Genomic DNA, 21,934 nt, shown 5'->3' on the forward strand with positions numbered 1-21,934 from the left:
AAGGCGCCCCCAAGTGGATAAAAGCCAAACTACTCAAATTGGATTAGAGTTGATGGAAACATCCCAGATAAACCAAAGCATCCCCCAATGCAATATAAAAGAAGTGTCCAACTAGTGCTTTTGATAAAAATTCTTCATTAGCTTTCAAGCTCATTTTGTTATGTTGTATTTCTACTATTGTTACGCTACGACTTTGTTATGCTTAACTGCTGCAATCAGAATAACACTGACCTCGAGCTATGATCTTCAACTACTATAAGTGTCAGTAAAATTTAAAGTGTTGTTTCTTACTTATTATTGTTGTTACATAAGAAAGTGTAGTGTATTACACTTTATTCATTTTTGTATTAGACCTTTTTGCCCAAAGGTTCTTTGGAGGAAAATTTAGTAGATTGCCTAAATCGAAATGATCCAAGAGATCACGGGCCTTGGAATAGTAGTCGTAAAATTATGAACCAAGTAAAAAACAATATTTTTATTTTTCGCTGTGTACTTAGTTTTCCAAAAAGTTTTAAAAAGGGGAAAAAAGTTTTAAACGAGATTCAATCCCTTCCTCTCTTGTTCATTTCGATCCTATAAAATCATATCTGACCCACATTAGACCTGATATATAATTATATAAGGCCTAATATGGGCCTGATATGGAATCATATCAGGTCCAACATGGGCCCTATATAATTCCATATCAGGTCCAACTTGGGTCTAATATGAATTCCATATCAAGCCCAACATGGGTTCATGATGAGATTTAAAATCGATTCTTTTAATAATATTTTAATACTTCCAAAAAAGCTAAAATAAGTAATAGATGATACTGTTAGACTTCTTGCAACTTCAGAAATCCAAAGAACACGAAATGGGTCCAATCAAATCTGTCTAAGTCTATCAATGGATTTTGGTCAATGAGTCCAATTAGACCTGTCTAGATTCATAAGTGTGTTTTGACCAACTCATTGATGGACCTAGACAGATCCAATTAGACCCATTTTAGATCCTTTGAATTTCTGAGGTTGTAAAGAGTTCAATAGTGTCCTCTATTGTTTATTTTAACTTCTTTAGAGGTGTTAAAATGTAATAAGAAAGAATTGACTCTAAACCCTAATATGAGCCAGATATGAATACCTTAATGTGGGATTGATATGATTTATATCAGGCTCAATGTGAGCTTGATATGATTCTATATCAAGCCCAACGTGGGCCCACATTGGGATTTAGAGCTGATTCTTCCAATAACATTTTAATACATCTAGAAAAGTTGAAATAAGTAATAAAGGACGTCGTTGGACTCCTTACATTCTCAAAAATCCAAAGAACCTTAAATTGATCCAATTAGACCTGTCTAAGTTCATCAATGAGTTTTGATCTATATCAGGTCCACATTGGGGTTTAGAGTTGATTCTTTCTTATTAAATTTTAACACCTCCGGAGAAGTCAAAATAAGTAATGGAGAACACAATTAGACTATTTACGGTCTCAAAAATCCACATGACCTAAAATTGATTCAATCGAACCTGTTTAGGTTCATCAGTAGATTTTGTCTGAAACTTACTCATAGATTTAGATAAGTAGTCTGATTAGACTCATTTTAAATCCTGCAGATTTATGAGACTGCAAGGAATCCAATGATACCTTCCATTGTTTATTTCTATTTCTTCGAAGGTATTAAAATATTATTGAAAGAATCAATTTTAAACTCTAATGTGATAAGATATGAACATATCAAACCTAATATGAACCACAGTACTTATGGATGCATGCAAAAAGAGAGAGGAAAGTGAAGAAAATTCGGCAATTTACCAAATCACGCACCTAGACATCTTAATTGACCAAAAGACGTATGCTACTTTGATATTTACCAAAGGACGCACTTTTTCAAGTGCACTTTCCTTTTTATCCTTTTGACAAATCAAACTTTTTTTTTGTCGTTTTTCTTTTCTCCCTCTTCTCTTTCCTATCTCCTCTTTCATCAACGACATTTAAAATTTAGTTAATTTTTTGATAACATTTTAATACATTTAGAGAAGCTAAAATAAATTATGAATAGCAAATTTGAACTCCTTGCAACATCAGGAATCCACAGGAACTGAAATGGGTGTAATCTGAGGTCTCTAGGTCCATCAGTGAGTTTCGGTCAAAACCCACTGATGGACCTAGAGAGCTCCGATTGCACCCATTTCAGTTTCTATGGATTCCTGGTGTTGCAAAGAGTTCAAATATGCTATCTATTATTTATTTTGACTTTTAGAAGGTGTTAAAATACAAGAAGAAAGAATCAGTAAAAAAATTTCATATCAGGCTCACGTTGGGCCTGATATAATTCATATTAGGCCTAACGTGGAGCCTTTTTACCGATTCTTTTTTCTTATATTTGAACACCTTCTAAAAGTTAAAATAAATAATGAACAGTATATTTGAACTCATTGCAACATCAGGAATCCACAGAAACTTAAATGAGTGCAATCGGAGCTCTCTAGGTCCATCAGTGGGTTTTGACCAAAACCCACTGATGGACTTAGAGACCTCAGATTACACTCATTTCAGTTCCTGTGAATTTCTGATGTTGCAAGAAGTTCAAATATGTCATCCATTGTTTATTTTGACTTTTAGAAGGTGTTAAAATATAAGAAGAAAGAATCAGCAAAAAGGCTCCACGTTAGGCCTGATATGAATCATATCAGGTCCACGTTGGGCCTGATATGATTCCATATCAGGCCCAATGTGGATTTCACTCTATTAGGAATGCTCTACTATTTTAGGAACTCTTTATTTCATAATGGATGTGTTTATGATTGCTCTAAGTAGAAAAATAGATAAGGGCATCAATGCATATCTTCCTGCATAAATGTTTCAGCTAGTGATGAAATCAAGTGGAAAAAGACAGTAGCAAAACGTTGAGAGTTCTCTGACAAATTAGAGAATGTATAATGCTTCATTACCTGTAAGAAATACATATGCAAACACTTAGAACAAATAGTCATAGTATAGTTATTGAAAAAAAGAGAAGATACGTATGTATAATTCTAATAAATAGAATTGACACAATACCAAATAGACCTAATTCTTCTACTAGCATGTAACTGCAAATAAGTCATGACTCACTTATTTCTTCTTTCTTTGTAAAAGAAAATTAATCCAGAAAATGAGATCACTTACGAGAAATAAGGGAAAAGGACAAAGAGACACCACTCCAAATTCTGAAGGCTGAAAGAAAAGTGTGTCAATTATTTAAATGGGAAAAAGATACCAAGCAAAAGGCAGAGAAATTGCAAAAATCATTACTTTTCAATATCCAATCCAGCATATTTGAAGAGGTATTCAGCAGTTAAGGCTTTTCCAATGTACATAATTTTTCAAACCCCCAACAAAGACAAACATCATGAACTGAGATTTAAGTCAAAATAAAATGCTACATTGGAAATGAAGAGTTCCTAAAATAGTTGAGCATTCCTAATAGAGTGAGATCCACATTGGGCCTGATATGGAATCATATCAGGCCTAACGTGGAGCATTTTTGCTGATTCTTTTTTTTTATATTTTAACACCTTCTAAAAGTCAAAATAAACAATGGATAGCATATTTGAACTCCTTGCAATATCAGGAATTCACAGGAACTGAAATGAGTGTAATCTGAGGTCTCTAGGTCCATCAGTGGGTTTCGGTCAAGACCTAAAGAGCTCCGATTGCATCCATTTCAGTTTATGTGGATTTCTGATGTTGCAAGGAGTTCAAATATGCTATCCATTATTTATTTTAACTTTTAGAAAGTGTTCAAATATAAGAAAAAAGAATCAGCAAAAAGGCTCCACGTTAGGCCTGATATGAATCATATCAGGCCCACGTTGGGCCTAATATGATTCCATATCAGGCTCAACGTGGGCCTGATATGAAATTTTTTTGTTGATTCTTTCTTCTTGTATTTTAACACCTTCTAAAAGTCAAAATAAACAATGGATAGCATATTTGAACTCTTTGCAACACCAAGAATCCATAGAAACTGAAATGGGTGCAATCGGAGCTCTCTAGGTCCATCAGTGGGTTTTGACCGAAACTCACTAATGGACCTAGAGACCTCAGATTACACTCATTTCAATTCCTGTGGATTCCTGATGTTGCAAGGAGTTCAAATTTGTTATTCATAATTTATTTTAGCTTCTCTAAATGTATTAAAATGTTATCAAAAAATTAACTAAATTTTAAATGTCGTTGATGAAAGAGGAGATAGGAAAAAGAAGAGAGAGAAAAGAAAAATGACAAAATAAAAATTTGATTTGTCAGAAGGATAAAAAGGGAAGTGCACTTGAAAAAGTGCGTCCTTTGATAAATACCAAAGTAGCATACGTCTTTTGATCAATTAAGATGTCTAGGTGCATGATTTAGTAAATTGTCGAAGAAAATTAGCATGTATAAGCAAAGGAAGGAAAAGAAAAAAAAATTAAAAAAAGTAGAATAAAAAAAAACACAATTAGTATGACCTTAAAAAAAAAGGTCAAAATAGAGGGTACCTTTTAGTCAATTCGGAAATCTACGTCCACCCTGATACATTTAAATCAGTTCAGTTCAGTTCAGTGGACTGATGCAAAAAGACAAGGTCTCACCAGTGATGCTTTATTTCTCTACAGTTAAATTATACACAATCACCACACTCGTTTTTATTCTTCGTTGCAGTTGACCATCCTGCACCACTCCTAAGTATTTTCGCACAGACGAACTTCTTCTTTTTTTTTTTTTTGGTTGTTGTTGTTGTGGTTGCATCCCACGCACAGGACATCTTAAGCTTCTGCCCTATCGATTATTTAAGACCGTGGGGTGGGAGTGGATATGGCTTTGCAGCTTGCGTGTTGAGGGTGGGAATGGCAGCTCTTGGGATGGCAGTCGTCAAGAATCCTGATGATGCTACAGAAGTGAACAGTGGCAGTGGAATTTGGCGTTGCATCTGCCAAGTCCAGTTTGGGAGAGATTGCAATCCCCCCATTGGCCTCTTTTCTCTTGTTCTTTCCTGCATTTCGCAGACAGCATCCAAAGACCAAGTATACAAGAATTACATCAATTTCAGTGTCAAGACAACCATGGCCACCATAATAGAGAAAAACAGAAAGAACCCGTACAGCATTACCTCGGTGCTGGAATAGAAAGCAAGATTTTGATCCGTCCAAGAATGCAAAGTCTCAGAGGGCATATGGATATGAGTGGGTTCCAGATGAGCATGATTGTTCTGTAGAGAAAAGAGGATTGATGCCGATCAACATATAAATGGTAGCTATTTTAGCTTACAGTTAAACTTTTCTCATAGAAAAGAGCATGCTATTTGCTCAGCATTAACTTTTCTCATTTGCAATAACTTAAAATATTAAGTTAATGCTGAGCATGCTATAGACTCTGGTATGAGAAGCAACATGACAAATTACTGTATATACCTTTTTAGCAGAGGAGGCATTAAATGGAGCATTATGGAACGGGAAATCTTGCTGATTTTGATCCCTCTTTGGGCTGTGTATAGAAGAAGGTTGAGAAATTCTCAAGTTCAAATCCACTTTAGGGCCTGAGAGGATGACAAAACCACCCAAGGGATATATAAGCTACAACACTAAACCCCTTGTATTTGTGAAGGGGGGAAAAATAGTCTACAGTTGTGGACTACACCTTCAATGTCAGCCTCACTGAAAAGATCTCCCTTATATTCACTCAAGTCAAAATTGGTCACAGCTTCCCTACCATTGCATTTTATAGCCGCCATGTCGTATGCCCTAATGTCGAAGAACAAAAAAGAAACCAAAAAGAAGAAGAATGTTGTTAAAGGAATGGGGTGTATGCCAAGTCATGTGTAAGACCAAGAATATTATTGCGAAGAATGAAGAAATTTCATCCTCAGTTAGACCTTGCAGCTTCTATTTCATTGTCAAATAGCCCAAGATATATGTACCTGCACGACCAAGAATTGTGTTTCAAACTATGGGTTTCATGATTTTTACTTCTCGAGAAAGATTATCATACAAAATGTATATAGTATATTTATCATTACAACTTACAGTTGACCAAAAACATGTAATCAAAAATCTTAAGATTCAATAGTAGTATTTGTTGGTCTGGTCAGCTCGACGATGAGTCGAGAACTTGAACCAGTGGAGTTCGGTATAACGTGTACCTTGTCCCATTTTTAATCTCGACCTTGTACAGTTATCGAGACATCCCTTCGGGTAATAAATGTATCCTTCTTGTTAGCCTTGTTAGCGTTATTAGCGAGCCTTTTTTCTTTTAGACGATATTGGCCCCACTCAAGTGTTAATGATTTATCAACAATCACCTCCTAAGATACAACAAACTACATCTTAAAATAGAAGTACTTCAAATTTCGACCTCTAACGAAGCCTTAAAACTCTTAGAATAAAGGGAGAGAGGAGAGAGCTAAGTAGGTTTTACAATTTGAATTGGCTTAAATACTAAGTGAGTTGAGAAGGAGTGAGGTTCCTTCACAGGAATGAAAGATGACTCCCTAGGATTTCTTCCTAAAGGTGAAAAAAAAACATAGGACTTGTCTTTTTTACTTAAAACATTATCAATTATCATTAATTGATTCAATTAATTAATATTTGTCATATACATTAATTAATTAAATTAATGTTGCAACCAAAATTAATCTATTAATCTAATGTATATAATAATTAATCAATTAATTAATATTATAGTCACCAATTAATATTTTGATGAATCAATTAAGCTTTATCCATTAATCAATTAATAGATTATTAATTGATTAATTTCTATTATTTTGCAGTCAAATTTTAAAAATTAATTCTGATTTCACCCCTCAATAGTTTCACACGGATTGACATTCAAGTATATTCAGTTAATATTTATGTAATCTCATCCATGAATCTAATTTATGTACGAGCTAAAACTTATGTCCGATTATATTGAATCAATCCTTCTTTATACAAATGATCTTAAATATTAATTTCTCATTCACTCGAGAAATTGATTCACGGTCTAATTATGAAATAGTCATCCTATCCCTATTCAATATACTAATTACGAAAATCAATTTTCCAATAAGATTATGCAATATGCAAGAGCAAGCACTCTATCCAATAAAAGATATTTCCAACAATTTTTTTTTTTTGCCTCAAACTCAGTTGGTAAGTGCATGGGATAATGACTGTAGTAGTCGGTGTTGGTGCGGGAAGCATCCGACGATCGAACCTGAGTTTTGATAATGACAAAGGATTCAAAGTTAAGGTGTGTGGTGATCTAATAGTCTGAATGAGATTGCAGGAAAGTCCTTAGTGTACTTAGGCAAAAGCTCTAACTGTGGTTAGGCAAGGTGAAAACCCTAGGGGGTGGTAACCCTAGGTCATAGGGGGTGGTAACCTTATACGGAAAGTCTTGGTGGGTCGAGTGCTTCAGGCAAAAGTCCTAGGGGGGGGGGGGTAACCCTAGGTGGAAAGTCCTGGTGTCGCGAACCAGGTGAAAGACTGGACCAGCCGGGAAGCGGAAGTCCAGCAAAAAGTCCGGAAGCATCGAGCACCGAGCAAAAGTCCAGTCGATCTGGAGGATCACACTGGCAACAGGTAAATCTCCTTAGTGGAGTAGGTGAGGACGTGTTCCCCGTAGAGGGAACAGTAGGCGTCGGGTCGACCTAGGGTTTCCGGTCGGAAATCTGAAGTCAAACCCGGACAGTCCGGAGACTGTCATCATATTCTACTTTCATATCTATATTGTTTTGTGCTAACTTTGTTTTGTAGGATATGTGTTTGGGACTAACACTTTTTGTAGGACCAAAGGAGCACAACTTAGCCTCGGATGCAAAGCTGAGCTGTCCACGAAGCAAGCTTGGAGGCGCCTTGAAGGGAGCTCAAGGCGCCTTGGACTGGTGGATGAAGGCGCCTTGGAGAGCACAGAAGGCGCCTTGAAGAGATAAGTCACGACCAGTTCAGGCTTGATCCATGCGGGCGACTCGGCTAGCTTAAGGCGCCTTGGACGGGCTTTAGGGCGCCTTGAGCACTGTTTAAAAGGGGGTTTCGAGCAGCACCTTCAATCAATGAATTCCAAGCGATCCCTTTGCAACTAGCTGCTAACAAGACGACCCGGAAGTGCTGCGACTTGACACGATGACCCGGAGCTCCGAATCTTCAGATTACTATATTGTTGTCGGTATAACTGTCTTTTTCAATTGTACTTAATTGTAATATTTGTACTCTATTCGAGCTTATAGTTGTTGCCCACGGAAAGCGATCAAGGATCGCATGCCTTCGAGTAGGAGTCGTCACAGGCTCCGAACAAAGTAAATTCCTTCGTGTCTGTGTGCTTGTTCTTAATTTCCGCTGCTTATTACTCTGTTAGTTTTTCGTACGATTTACGAATTCGAAAAGTGAAAGCTACGAGCGCTATTCACCCCCCCCCCTCCTCTAGCGCTTCTCGATCCAACAATTGGTATCAGAGCAGGGTCGTTTTGAATCAATGCAACCACTATTCAAAACATTTTTTCGTGGTATTTTCAAATTTTTCGGAGTCAAATTAGAATTAGCTTAATAGCTACATTCTAATTGTTTTAATCGAATCGATATTGCTCGAGGTTGGTACAATACCACTCGAGCCCGTTTTCCCTTATTTCTCCGGCACTGCTAATCCAAGACCCAGTCTTGGAACCGATTTTATTGTTTTTGTCGTTCAAATTTCAAATGGCCCATCAAGAGGGTTATAGCACCGTTCGTCCCCCGCTCTTCACCGGAGAAGACTTCGGGTACTGGAAGGGGTGAATGGAAACATTCCTCAAAATCCAGTTTGAGACATGGATAATCGTCAAGACTGGACTACAATTCCCATCCGACGAAGACGACAAGCCGACACCCTGCAAAAAATGGGAACCAACCATAATCAAGAAGGTGGAAGCTGATGCCAAAGCGACCTGCACCCTCCAGTGCGGACTGACCAAGAAGGAACTCAACAGAGTTGGACCATTCTCCAACGCAAAAGAGCTTTGGGAGAAGCTGATCGAACTCCACGAGGGAACCTCCAACACAAAAGTAAGTAAACGTGACTTGCTGCTTAATAAATTGTATAACCTAAAAATGCAGGAAGATGAGACGGCCTATCAACTTCACGCACGGATACAAGACATTCTCAACTCCCTCCACGCAATCGGTCAAAAGGTCGAAAATAGGGACATCATAAGGTATGCACTCAATTCTTTTCTTAGGAGTACACTGTGGGCATCAATGGTAGATGCCTACAAAGTCTCCAAAGATTTATCTTCAATTAGATTAGACGAGCTATTTTCAGAATTCGAACTTCATGAGCAGACTAATACACAGCCTTCCGAGAAAGGAATTGCTTTGCTTGCAGGTACCGGTGGAGCTCGAGAATCAAGATCACGACGAAGAATCGAACAGGTGCCGGAAGCAGAAACCGACTCAGATGAAGAAGACAATAAACTAACCATTGAACTCATGAACCTTGTGAAGAGACTCTACCAGAAGAAGAAAGGTTTCAACAAGCGAGACCTAAAGAAGGCAGTCCAATCCAAGGAGGCCCAACCGAATTCTAAGGTAAAATTTGAGGTGATCTGCTACGGATGCAACTAGAAGAGGCACATCAAGGCCAACTGCCCTAACCAAAAGGAAGCAAAGAAGCAGAGAAGGAAGAAGGCCCTGAAGGCGACATGGGATGAATCTTCCTCAGAAGACAACAACGACAAACTCGATCAGACGAGTTTACTGGCGCTGATGGCCCGGGACCAAATCAACCTGTCTGAGAGTGAAAGCGAGTCGGAGGCCGAGTCCGAGCGAAGCCACAGATCCGTATCCGTTTCCGAAGGGCCCGATCCCTCTGTAAGTATCTCTCGACTCAATAATTTAGTTAATTATTTGTTATGAAAATTAGCTAAATCAAACCTTAGAATCAAGTCACTTCTAAAGGAAGTAGAAGTCCTTAAAGAAGTGACTAACTCCGAATCTTTGACTGAACCAGTTCAAATTGGAAATTCAACTCAAGTCCAAAAACTTGAAAAAATGAATTCCAACCTAAAAATTCAAGTCAAGGATCTGGAGAAAACACTAGAACGATTTTCTTTAGGTTCCAAGAATCTTGACCTAATTCTTGGGACATAAAGAGCCGTTTACAATAGAACTGGTCTAGGATTTAAACCAAAGAAGAAATATAAATCTTATTTATCTCTTGTACAAAATGCAAATAGAAAAACAGTCCAAGCATAGGTCTCCAAGTCCAAATTGATTAATCAAGTTGGACCTAGTCAATATTGGATCCCGAAGGATCAAATACACTACCTCGATAAACCATATCGAGGCTATGATCCAGGGGGAGCAAAAAGAAAGACAATATTAATAAAATAAACATAATTAAAAAATTCAAAATTCAAAATTCAATTAAAAATTTGAAATTCAATTAAAAATTTAAAATTAAATAAAAAATTCAATTCGAAATTAAATTAAAAATTCAAAATTCAATTAAAAATTCGAAATTAAATTAAAAAATTCAAAATTCAATTAAAAATTTGAAATTCATTTAAAAACTAAAAATTCGAAATTCAATTCGAAATTAATTCAAAATTAAAAAATTCAATAAAAGGAGGATCCAGAATAGCTGACACCTCCGAAATTAATTCACCCGATAAGAGTAAACAAGAGTAGACTACCCGACAGAGTAATTAAGGTTAGATTAAAAGGGCATAGGTTTAACTTGACCCACGGTACTAGTAAAGTATTGGATGATAGTACATTAGGGAAACTTAGTCATCGCATGTCTAGGAAGATATGGCTTCGACCTGGTGCATTTGGCTAAGTGGAACTGACCGAAACTACCCTTTATGGATCCTAACCAGTTAGACCAAGGTTTTGTATTAAGTTCAATGAGTAGGACTATTTGGAAAACCTCGAAGGCATGGTTACTTTAATGATGTCCTTGTGACTCACCATAGCCCAGAAGTTTATCCAAAGAATGTCTGCTTGTTGAACCCAAATCTAAACCTGAATCTAACACAAAGTTAAACAAAACCCTTAAATTGAAACTAATTTATCTCATAAAATTATAGGATTCCCGGATTGAAAATTTTAGATCAGGTGAGATGACTAAGAAATTAAAATTAATTCAAAACTAAATTCGTAATTAAAATTAAAATTCGTAATCAAAAGTAAATTCAAAATTAAAATTAATTCAAATTTTTTAATAAATTATTTTTTTTCAAATTAATTAACTTAAAATTATTTTTCAAAATTAACTTAAAATTATTTTTAAAAATTAATTAACTTAAAATTATTTTTCAAATTAATTAACTTAAAATTATTTTTTCAAAATTAATTAACTTAAATTATTTTTCAAAATTTAATTAACTTAAAATTATTTTTTCAAAACTTAATTAACTTAAAATTATTTTTTTCAAACTTAATTAACTTAAATTATTTTTCAAAACTTAATTAACTTAAAATTATTTTTCAAAACTTAATTAACTTAAAATTATTTTTTTCAAATTTAATTAACTTAAAATTATTTTTCAAAATAAACTTAAAATTGTTTTTCAAAATTAACTTAAAATTTATTTTCAAAATCAATCAAACTTAATTATTTTCAAAATTAATCAAAATTAATGATTTTCAATATTAATCAAACTTAATTTACTCTCAAAAATTAATTAAACTAAATTATGTGCTAAACATAATTAAAAATTAGTTTTTAAAATTAATCATTAATTAAAAATGGAGTTAACATTTAATTATTTTTCAAAATAAAATTAACCTAGTGTTAAACGTATGTTTCAATCAATTCAAACTCAAACTTAATCACTTCACTTTCTTTTCATCAATAGAGTCCAATTCAAACAATTTATGTGTAGGAACATAAAGAATTAGATCAGTGGATGTTAGATAGTGGATGCTCCAGACACATGACTGGAGATAAATTAAAGTTCACAAAGCTCAAACTAAAGAATTTAGGGTCTGTTGCATTCGGCAACGACGGCAAACTTAAGGTAATCGGAAGATGTAACATCGAACTTAGTTCCGATTTTATTATTCGAAAAGTTCTATTAGTTGAAAACTTCAATTTTAATCTTCTAAGTATAAGCCAATTGTGTGATAGTGGATACTTAGTTACCTTTGACAAATCTAGTTGTTTAGTTAAAAATATTGAAAACCCTGAAATCACACTTAAAGGGCTTAAGAAAAATAATATGTACTCAATTGATCTACCCACTTCCTCAATAAAGTGTTTTCTAACACAAGAAGAGGAAACTGACTTGTGGCACAGAAGATTGGGTTACACTCACACCAGACTCATTTAAAAAATGAGTCAAAATGGTCTAGTTAAAGATTTGCCCAAATTAAAATTTATTCAAAACTCAATCTGTAATGCTTGTCAACAAGGAAAACAAACCAAATCAACCCACAAATCAACTAATCCAGAAAGAACTAACTCTTTACTTAAGCTTCTTCACCTTGACCTATTTGATTCATATGGAGCCAAGTCACTAAGCAAGAATCAGTATTGCTTAATTATAATTGATGACTACTCTAGGTTCACCTGGGTAAAATTTCTAAAAACAAAAGATGAAACTTTTGAAGAATTTAGTAATTTTTGCAAATTAACAGAAAATGAAAAAGATACTAAAATTAAAAGAATAAGAAGTGATCATGGGGGGAATTTGAAAATCATAGGTTTACCCAATTCTATAAAATCAATGGATACCAACATGAATTTTCATGTCATAGAACCCCCCAACAAAACGGTCTAGTGGAACGTAAAAATAGAACCCTATAAGAAGCCGCTAGAACCATGTTAAATGAATATAACTTAAATTATCAATTTTGGGTCGAAGCCATAAATACAGTAAATTATATTCAAAATAGAATTCTAATTAACAAACTTCATAATAAAACTCCTTATGAAATGTATTATAATAAAATTCCCAACCTAAAGTATTTAAAAGTTTTTGGATGTAAAATTCATATTTTAAATACTAAAGATTACTTAGGAAAATTTATACCTAAATCAAACCAAGGAATCTTTTTAGGGTACTCCACAACCAGTAGGGCCTATAGAGTCTACAACCAAAATACCCTAAAAGTTGAAGAAACAACTAATATAATATTTGATGAAGAAAATAATCTACCTAACTTAAATGAAAATGTTGACATTAATCCAAGAATTATTGAAGACGATGAAATTCATCCCAACACTAATAAACCAGAGGAACCAACTCCTGACCCAAACATAAGACCAACTAGACCAAGTACTTCTCACCCACCTGACCAAATTTTGGGTGATCCAAACCTAGGAGTCAGAACTAGATCCTCTTATAGAAACTTCAGTCAGGTTGCCCTTATTTCTAAAATTGAACCTAAGACTATAGAAGAGGCACTACCTGATCCAGACTGGATCATTGCTATGCAAGAAGAGTTAGCCCAATTTAATAGAAACCAAGTCTGGCAACTTGTACCTAAACCCTTAAATAAGTCAATAATAGATACCAAATGGGTATTTAGAAACAAGTTGGATGATCAGGGTGAAATAATTAGAAATAAGGCTAGACTAGTAGCCAAAGGATTTAGTCAAGTTGAGGGCTTAGACTATGACGAAACCTATGCACCAGTAGCTATAGTTGAATTCATTAGGATGTTGTTAGCATATGCAGCACATAAAGGGTTTAAGTTATACCAAATGGATGTAAAATCCGCGTTCCTAAATGGATTCATTAAGGAAGAGGTCTATATAAACCAATCCCCAGGATTTGAGGACTTAGACTACCCTAATCATGTATTTAAATTGAAAAAGGCATTATATGGACTTAAACAAGCTCCTAGAGCATGGTATGAATGGTTATCCAATTACTTAACATCCAAATACTTTAACCAAGGTCACATAGATCCGACCCTATTTGTAAAAACTATAGAAAAAGATATCTTCATAGCCCAAATCTATATTGATGATATAATTTTTGGCTCAACTAACTCAAAACTTCTAAAAGAATTCGTTAAATTAATGAAAAATAAATTTGAAATGAGTATGGTTGGGGAGCTAAATTTTTTCTTAAGTTTACAAATTAAACAAACGAAAGATGGAATCTATATTTACCAAATTAAATATGCTAAAGAACTAATTAAAAAATTTGGCATAGAAAATTCAAAAATCATAAATACCCCAATGGCCACTAACATCAACATTGACTCTGACCCAGACCCAGAAGGAAAATCAGTAGACCCAAAATACTATAGAAGTATAATAGGAAGCCTACTCTACCTAACTGCAAGTCGACCAGATATAATATTTGCAGTTGGTATGTGCGCAAGATACCAATCTTGTGCAAAAGAATCACATCTAACATATGTTAAAAGAATACTTACGTATATTAAGGGTACCCTAAATATAGGACTTTGGTACCCTAAAACTAGCACATTTGACTTTTTTGGCTATTCTGACTCAGACTTGCTGGGTGCAAATTAGACAGAAAAAGTACAAGTGGTAGCTGCCAAATCCTAGGTCAATGCCTAGTAAGTTGGTCAAGCAGAAAGCAATGCTGGGTGCAAATTAGACAAAAGAAGTACAAGTGGTAGCTGCCAAATCCTAGGTCAGTGCCTAGTAAGTTGGTCAAGCAGAAAGCAACATTGTGTTGCTCTGTCCACCACTGAAGCTGAATACATAGCCCTAGGAGAGTGTGCCTCTCCACTTTTGTGGATGATGCATACCTTAAAAGACTATCAATTAGAATACAAAAATACAAAAATCTTAATTGATAATATAAGCTCAATTAATCTAACTAAAAATCTAATTCACCACTCTAGAACTAAACACCACTTTGTAAGGGATCACGTAGCTAAAGGTGAACTTGCACTCAACTATGTTGAGTCCAAATCAAACCTAGCTGACATTTTCATGAAACCCTTACCTGAACTTGAGTTCAGTGTACTTAGAAGACAAATAGGAATGAGCTGGGTAGAATAGATGTTGATTTTCAAACTTATTGTCTTACTTAATCATCCTGTTCTTTTCAAATAATTATAGGAAAAATAATGATTTTAAAATCCCATTTTCTTAGAATTTTCAAAAGTTGGACTTAGTTTAGGCTCTACCCTAGAAATCTTGCTCCTCTAGATTTAAGCCAGAGCGTCTCACAAACACCTAGGTATACCTTGCTTGTGTTTGAAAAACATAGAATGGTGTGAGATGCATAGGGTACAGCCTGGACTCCAGTATGCTTATATCTGTGCATCATTATGAGTCTGGGCGTTAAATACTTTATTAACAGTAATCAGTTTAAGTCATCCAGCCTTAGTCAAATCTAACTGGATCTATTGACTTAACTTGACTAACCAAGTGAAAATTGCTGCCCTCTAGGCAATCAGCAAGTAGCTAAAGGTTAGACAGTTGGTGAAGGAAATGGAGATTTTAAGATTGAGCATGCTTGTACTTTAGGGCTCTGATACCTGATCAAAAAAATTTGGATAAGTTAACAACTATTTAACTTGACCCATGCTTGGACTTAAGGACCAACTAAATTTGAATAAATAACATAAATATTTAGTTACTCCCTCTTCGTCCTAAAATTTAATAAATTTTTATTTTTTCAAAATTAAGTTTTTAAGCTAAGTACATTTTTAAACTGAAACTACATTTTCAATGTTTGCAAAAGGCTTAGCTAAGTGACTCATATAGCAACTTTCAAACTTTCTCAAACCTAACCACCTTTATAAATTTTTTCTAAAATACTTTTCTAAGTTACCTCTTAGATTCATTCTATACTTAGCTAAAAGTATTAAAAAGCATATTTCTTTACTTGCAAAATTCAACTCATTGCTTTTAAAAGATTTCTGCTAAGTAAAAAGAGACTTCAAATTTTTCAAAGATAATTTGGCTCCAAAAAGAAATTTTTTAAAAAAATATATAGCTAAGTTTTTCAAAATTTAGTTAAAAACAACTAAGTTTCAAAAGTGGCTAAAGTCATCATTCGAAGTCATCCATATATTAGCCTTTTAAATTTAGGTGAAAAATATTCCTTTTTAAGTCCTCTTTCTCCCTTAGCTAACAATTTTTTCAGTAAAATTCAATTATAAGCTAAGTGTTACACAAGCATTTTTAAAAAAAAAAAAACATAAATCTGTTTTTTCTAAAAACTTAAAACTTGCTTTCAACTGGCTTATTTTTTGATAAATGGCAAAGGGGGAGAGTAGGGAAATTCAAAAGTAATTCAAAACCCTGTATTAAGGGGGAGCTTCACAAAGTTTAAGTGTTAGCTTAAGTTATGCTTGTATTTGAAATTTATATACTTAAGCTCGTTCACTTAAACCTTTTAAATATATTTATGCATTTGTTTTACTTAACTTTGAATTTCAGTTGCCATAATCAAAAAAGGGGGGATTGTTGGTGCGGGAAGCATCCGACGATCGAATCTGAGTTTTAATAATGGCAAAGGATTCAAAGTTAAGGTGTGGTGATCTAACAGTCTGAATGAGATTGCAGGAAAGTCCTAAGTGTACTTAGGCAAAAGCCCTAACTGTGGTTAGGCAAGGTGAAAACCCTAGGGGGTGGTAACCCTAGGTCACAGGGGGTGGTAACCCTATGCGGAAAGTCTTGATGCGTCGAGTGCTTCAGGCAAAAGTCCTAGGGGGGTAACCTAAGGTGGAAAGTCCTGGTGTCGCGAACCAGGTGAAAGACTGGACCAGCCGGGAAGCGGAAGTCCAGCAAAAAGTCCGGAAGCATCGAGCACCGAGCAAAAATCCAGTCGATCTGGAGGATCGCACTGGCAATAGGTAAATCTCCTGAGTGGAGTAGGTGAGGACGCGTTCCCCGTAGAGGGAACAGTAGGCGTCGGGTCGACCTAGGGTTTCCGATCGAAAATTTGAAGTCAGGCCCGGACAGTCCGGAGACTGTCATCATATTCTACTTTCATATCTATATTGTTTTGTGCTAACTTTGTTTTGCAGGATATGTATTTGGGACTAACACTTTTTGCATGACCAAAGGAGCACAACTTAGCCTCGGATGCAAAGCTGAGCTGTCCACGAAGCAAGCTTGGAGGCGCCTTGAAGGGAGCTCAAGGCGCCTTGGACTAGTGGATGAAGGCGCCTTGGAGAGCAGAGAAGGCGTCTTGAAGGGATAAGTCACGACCAGTTCAGGCTTGATCCACGCGGGCGACTCAGCTAGCTTAAAGCGCCTTGGACGGGCTTTAGGGCGCCTTGAGCACTATTTAAAAGGAGGTTTCGAGCAGCACCTTCAATCAATGAATTCCAAGCGATCCCTTTGTAACTAGCTGCTAACAAGACGACCCGGAAATGCTGCGACTTGACACTGACGACCCGGAGCTCCGAATCTTCAGATTACTATACTGTTGTTGGTATAACTATCTTTTTCAATTGTACTTAATTGTAATATTTGTACTCTATTCGAGCTTATAGTTGTTGCCCACGGAAAGCGATCAAGGATCGCGGGCCTTCGAGTATGAGTCGTCACAGGCTCCGAACGAAGTAAATTCCTTCGTGTCTGTGTGTTTGTTCTTATTTTCCGCTGCTTATTACTCTGTCAGTTTTTCGTACGATTTACGAATTCTAAAAGTGAAAGCCACGAGCGTTATTCACCCCCCCCTCTAGCGCTTCTCGATCCAATAGTCGGGGGAGCCTCCATAAGTCTCCGCCCATGTACTTGTCAATTTAGGGGCCGTTTGGTTTAGGGGAATAGAAGTGGGGAATGAGAATGGGAATGGAAATGAGAATCATTGATTGTCATTGTTAATGTTTGATTATAGGAATAGGAATACAAATAAGGGAATGAATCTTTGAAATTGGATGATAACTCATTCCCATGTACCCCCCCTTCAATAAGCTATTACTCTATTTTCATCAATCAAAATATTTCCTTATTCCGAAAATACCCTTGACCTAAAATTAAAATTTTCTCCCTTAATATCAAATATCAAAATATATTTATTTATTTTTTCTTTCATATCACTTCTCTCTCCTTGTTCTCTCATCATATTTTTCTCTCATCATTTTTTCACACACTTTCTCTCTCCTTAATCTCTCCTACCACACTCTCTTTCCTCTTTTTTTTTTTCTCATTACACTTTCTCTTTCATCATACTTTCTTTCTCCTCAATCTTTTCCATCGCTCTCTCTTCTTTTTTTCTTTCATCATACTTTCTCTCTCCTCAATCTTTTCCATCACACTCTCTTTTCTCTTTTTTTCTCATCATACTTTCGCTCTCCTCAATCTCTCTTGTCACACTCCCTCCTTTTTTTTCTCAACACACTTTCTCTCTCATCATACTTTCTCTCTCCTCAATCTCTCCCATGACACTCACTATTCACTTTTTTTCTCATCACACTTTCTCTCTCATCATACTTTCTCCCTCATTATACTTTCTCTCTCCTCAATCTTCCCACCACACTCACTGTTCACTTTTTTTCTCATCACACTTTCTCTCTCATCATACTTTCTCCCACATCATACTTTCTCTCTCCTCAATTTCTTCCATCACACTCACTATTCTCTTTTTTTCTCGTCACACTTTCTCTCTCGTCACACTTTCTCTCATCACACTTTCTCTCTCCTCAATCTCTCTCATCACACTCTCTATCTCCTCAATCTCTCTCATTACATTTTCTCTCTCTTCATCCTCTCCCATCATACTTTCTCTCACATCATATTTTCTCTCTATCTTCTCTCATCAGGCTCTCTCCTATCACACTCTCTTTTCTCATTTTCTCTCATCACACTTTCTCTCTCTTTATTCTTTCTCATCACACTTTCTCTCTCATCATACTTTCTCTCTCATCATTTTCTTTCATCATATTTTCTCTCTCACATTCATCTTTCTTTCACATCTAATTTTTTCTCTTATTTTCCTTTAAGGGTAAAAAAGGAAATTTTGATTTATTCCGATAAAAAATATGCAACTAACCAAACATTGCTTTTAAGAGTGATATTCATGTTCATACTCATTCTCATTCCACAATACAATGATTCATATTCCGATTCCTATTCCTAGGAAAGAACCAAACACCCTCTTAGATTCCCGTTGAACTCCCTCTCAATAACATGGGGCCGTCGTGAGGGGGCAGCTAACGTGGCGGTACCATGTTTTCAATAAAAGCTATTTTTCAAAATAAGCAAAAAATAAACACAGATTGAGTTTCTTACTTTTTTCCTAGCAAGTGCCCCATGCGAGCTTCCCATCGACCGCACTTGTGAAGAGTCACCCCTCTATATTTGGAGCTTCCCCTTGAAAATCCATTGCTTCGTCTCCGAAGTACGTGCACGAATTCTTCTTTTGTCAAATTTCTCATCTAACAATATAGAAAGGAGTTTATCAGTTTTACTTATCCATCTATGAGAACTATTAAATGTTACATTGCCACGACATATTATTACTTGTTTCATTTCCTCCTCGTAGTCAGTGGGAGTAAAATTAATATCAGCATCAACTCCCCTGAACTTGATGGCAGCTCGATCATATGCTCTGAAATTATAATCTCAGAACACTTAGATTACTTGAAACTTGAAAAGAAAACAATCATTCTGATAATCATCATGACAAGACCAACCTTGCAGCCGCATGATCAGTGTCAAAACCTCCTATTAGTATCATATCCAACAAGAATAAAGACTGTGAGAGAATTTCTACCATAACAATTGCCAAAATTCAAGGAAAATAAAATGGTTCATGAAGTTCTTACCCAGATACACCTGCTTCCCACAATCCCTGATGATTAGATAGTTCGAGTTTATTGATTGCAAGAATACAGAAAGGCAAAGAGATTCGAGGCACAAGATGCTGACCAGATATGAGATTCCCATCTTCCTGTCCTGCGGTAGAACGTGACTCCCCTGTACTGAGAGCTCCTTGATCGAGGCCCTCTCCTAATCTTCTTCACCTGTTGTTGGTTTGGCTGTAGCTGCGGCAGTGGCTGTGGCGGCTGCGGTTGTGGCTGCCCTGGCCGTTGATGCTGCTGCCAGGATTGAGGACGAAAGCCACCTACCTGTGACAAAACATTCTCCTGGTAGAAGTTAAGCTTCATCCACTGCGGCCTTGATGATGATGGCAAGGAAGGTGCCACAACTACTGCCGGTTCCGGTGGAAATAGCTGCCAGGTAACTAAGCCGGATTCCTGTGAAAGTTCGTTCCTATCCTCGTCTATCTCCACATGGTTCTCGCCTTCGCCCGATGAAGAGCTCTTCCAAATGCCAAATTTTGGCACAGTGGAGCACGAGTCCTCGTAGGCCGCTGCATCGGCAGAAGCCTCAGCGTTAACGACGGATGATTCAGAGATCACCGAGGCAACCACCAGCGCGCCGCCGCCGCTGACTTCAGAAAATGCCTTGTCTTCAACAGCCGTCGGCTCGCCCACTGACTCCACATTGAGGTCCAACATTTCTTTTCTTTCCAACTGAAAAAGCTTCAACCTTTATTACCTAAATCAACCCAATGGTTTCTCCCCAGCTACTCGTCTGCACTCCGAATCTAGTTCTTGGTTATTTTCGGAAGAAGAGTCAAAACAAGGATAGGTAGAAGCAGGACAAGGCGGAATCGTTCTTACGGAACGTCTATTTCAGACCTCAATGATCATGTCACAAACAGTACTGAATATGCCCTAAACCAATGAATAAAAAAAGAAATAGAAATGAACTATAGAACTGCCTAAACTCCAAATCCAATCGTTCAGGAGAGCTAGCAATCAACACGAAGACTTAACAAAGACACAAAGAGACTGAAGGAATAGAACTCACCCAAAACCGGGACGAAAGAGGCGAATGAGCCCAACGGAGTAACGAACGCGTAATCGAAAAGACCGACAGTGACGGAGCTAGAGATGGCCGGCGACCATCGGTGGCAGCGGAAGGAGCACGAACAATAAGCGATATATTCTTGTCAAGGAGGACAATAACCGATATATAGAGGCGGAGGCGGAGGCGGCCGCAATAACACGGTGTGCGTACCGACAGCGAAGGCGGTATCCCGATTTCGCTGGTGTCCGGGCGCGCAAGAGAAGACATCGGCCCGGTGAGAAATCGTGACCGTCAGACTAGATCGGACGGATGGTAAAACGTTACGTAGCAAAAGATTAATTAATTAGTTGCTGCCTCGGAGGAACGAAAGGATAAGAGCCGTACACGTTCCATGGCCAATTTTTCTGATGCATGACCAAATCGACTACTCTGATTCTCTGTACCCGACTTTTACCGGTCGTGTGGTTCGGGATATCGCAGAGGGAGGAACAAGGGTCCCACGAGTTGCTCTCAGGCTGGTCAAAGTGGGTAAGGGATATGGCGGCAAATACAATTTTAAAGGTGGGTTAAAACGGTAAGAGATGGTCCCCTGATTCCAAAAATATCAACAAACGGATATAATATTTTAAAGAAATTTATCAAATCACCCCTTTTATTTTTCAGTTTTGCCATCATGCCTTATCGAACCTTCAAACACTCTAAAAAGAAATATCATAATAAACATTTACAACGATCCTTTATGAAAAAGTTAAGATATCTGATAAAATATTTTACATCCGCTAGCTAAATATGTTAAAATAATTATCCATATAAATACCACCAACCTTCGCGCCTTTTTTCTCTTTGTAATAATGAGCCTAAGGCTTTAAATGAACTAACGTTCAGTAATAAATTTATTTATATATTTATTCAATATATATAATTAATTAAATAATATATTAGACTAAATACTATATGTTCAATTCGTAAAAGATTATAAATAATATTTATATATAATATTTACTAATAAAATTTATAAATTCTTATTAAACTTAAAAATAAACAAAGAAGCTCATAAATAAATTTGTAATATTAAATTTATTTTAAAAGTTCATTAAAATAACTTAATTATTCATTTTGATTCAAAATATTGTGTTTGATTTTTTCCATCCCACAGGGTGATTTGGTAAACACGGAGAAAAGCAAGTACTGTTGTCAAAAATATAAAAAT

General features: G+C 36.2%; 1 protein-coding gene across 3 annotated transcripts; it reads right to left on the bottom strand.

Annotated features, from left to right (window-relative positions):
• Positions 1-4,502: 4,502 nt before the first annotated feature.
• LOC121989420 (APETALA2-like protein 3) lies at positions 4,503-20,963 on the bottom strand. Of its 3 annotated transcripts, none has more exons than XM_042543479.1 (11): positions 20,725-20,963; positions 19,777-20,445; positions 19,674-19,699; positions 19,542-19,572; positions 19,369-19,456; positions 19,138-19,283; positions 5,876-5,920; positions 5,641-5,744; positions 5,415-5,539; positions 5,114-5,212; positions 4,503-4,996 (listed from the first exon to the last, which is right to left on the bottom strand). In XM_042543479.1, exons 2-11 carry the CDS (start codon positions 20,367-20,369, stop codon positions 4,790-4,792), a joined length of 1,464 nt encoding a protein of 487 aa, XP_042399413.1. In that variant the 5' UTR covers positions 20,370-20,445; positions 20,725-20,963; the 3' UTR covers positions 4,503-4,789. The 3 variants fall into 3 exon arrangements, with proteins under 3 accessions (XP_042399413.1, XP_042399412.1, XP_042399414.1); XM_042543478.1 differs by having other exon boundaries at positions 19,777-20,588; XM_042543480.1 differs by lacking the exon at positions 5,876-5,920 and having other exon boundaries at positions 19,777-20,588.
• Between the last annotated feature and the right edge of the window lie 971 nt (positions 20,964-21,934).

The sequence above is a fragment of the Zingiber officinale genome, chromosome 6B (assembly GCF_018446385.1).
Source record: "Zingiber officinale cultivar Zhangliang chromosome 6B, Zo_v1.1, whole genome shotgun sequence".
NCBI classification, from domain to species: domain Eukaryota; kingdom Viridiplantae; phylum Streptophyta; class Magnoliopsida; order Zingiberales; family Zingiberaceae; genus Zingiber; species Zingiber officinale.

What these genes read in the sequence shown, in the direction of transcription:
- LOC121989420 (XM_042543479.1), bottom strand. Translation starts at nt 20,369, where the DNA reads ATGTTGGACCTCAATGTGGAGTCAGTGGGCGAGCCGACGGCTGTTGAA. An exon ending in ACTGATCATGCGGCTGCAAG is followed by an intron (nt 19,457 to 19,541) that starts GTTGGTCTTGTC and finishes TTATAATTTCAG; the next exon opens with AGCATATGATCGAGCTGCCA. An exon ending in CTTTCTATTCCAGCACCGAG is followed by an intron (nt 4,997 to 5,113) that starts GTAATGCTGTAC and finishes TGCGAAATGCAG; the next exon opens with GAAAGAACAAGAGAAAAGAG.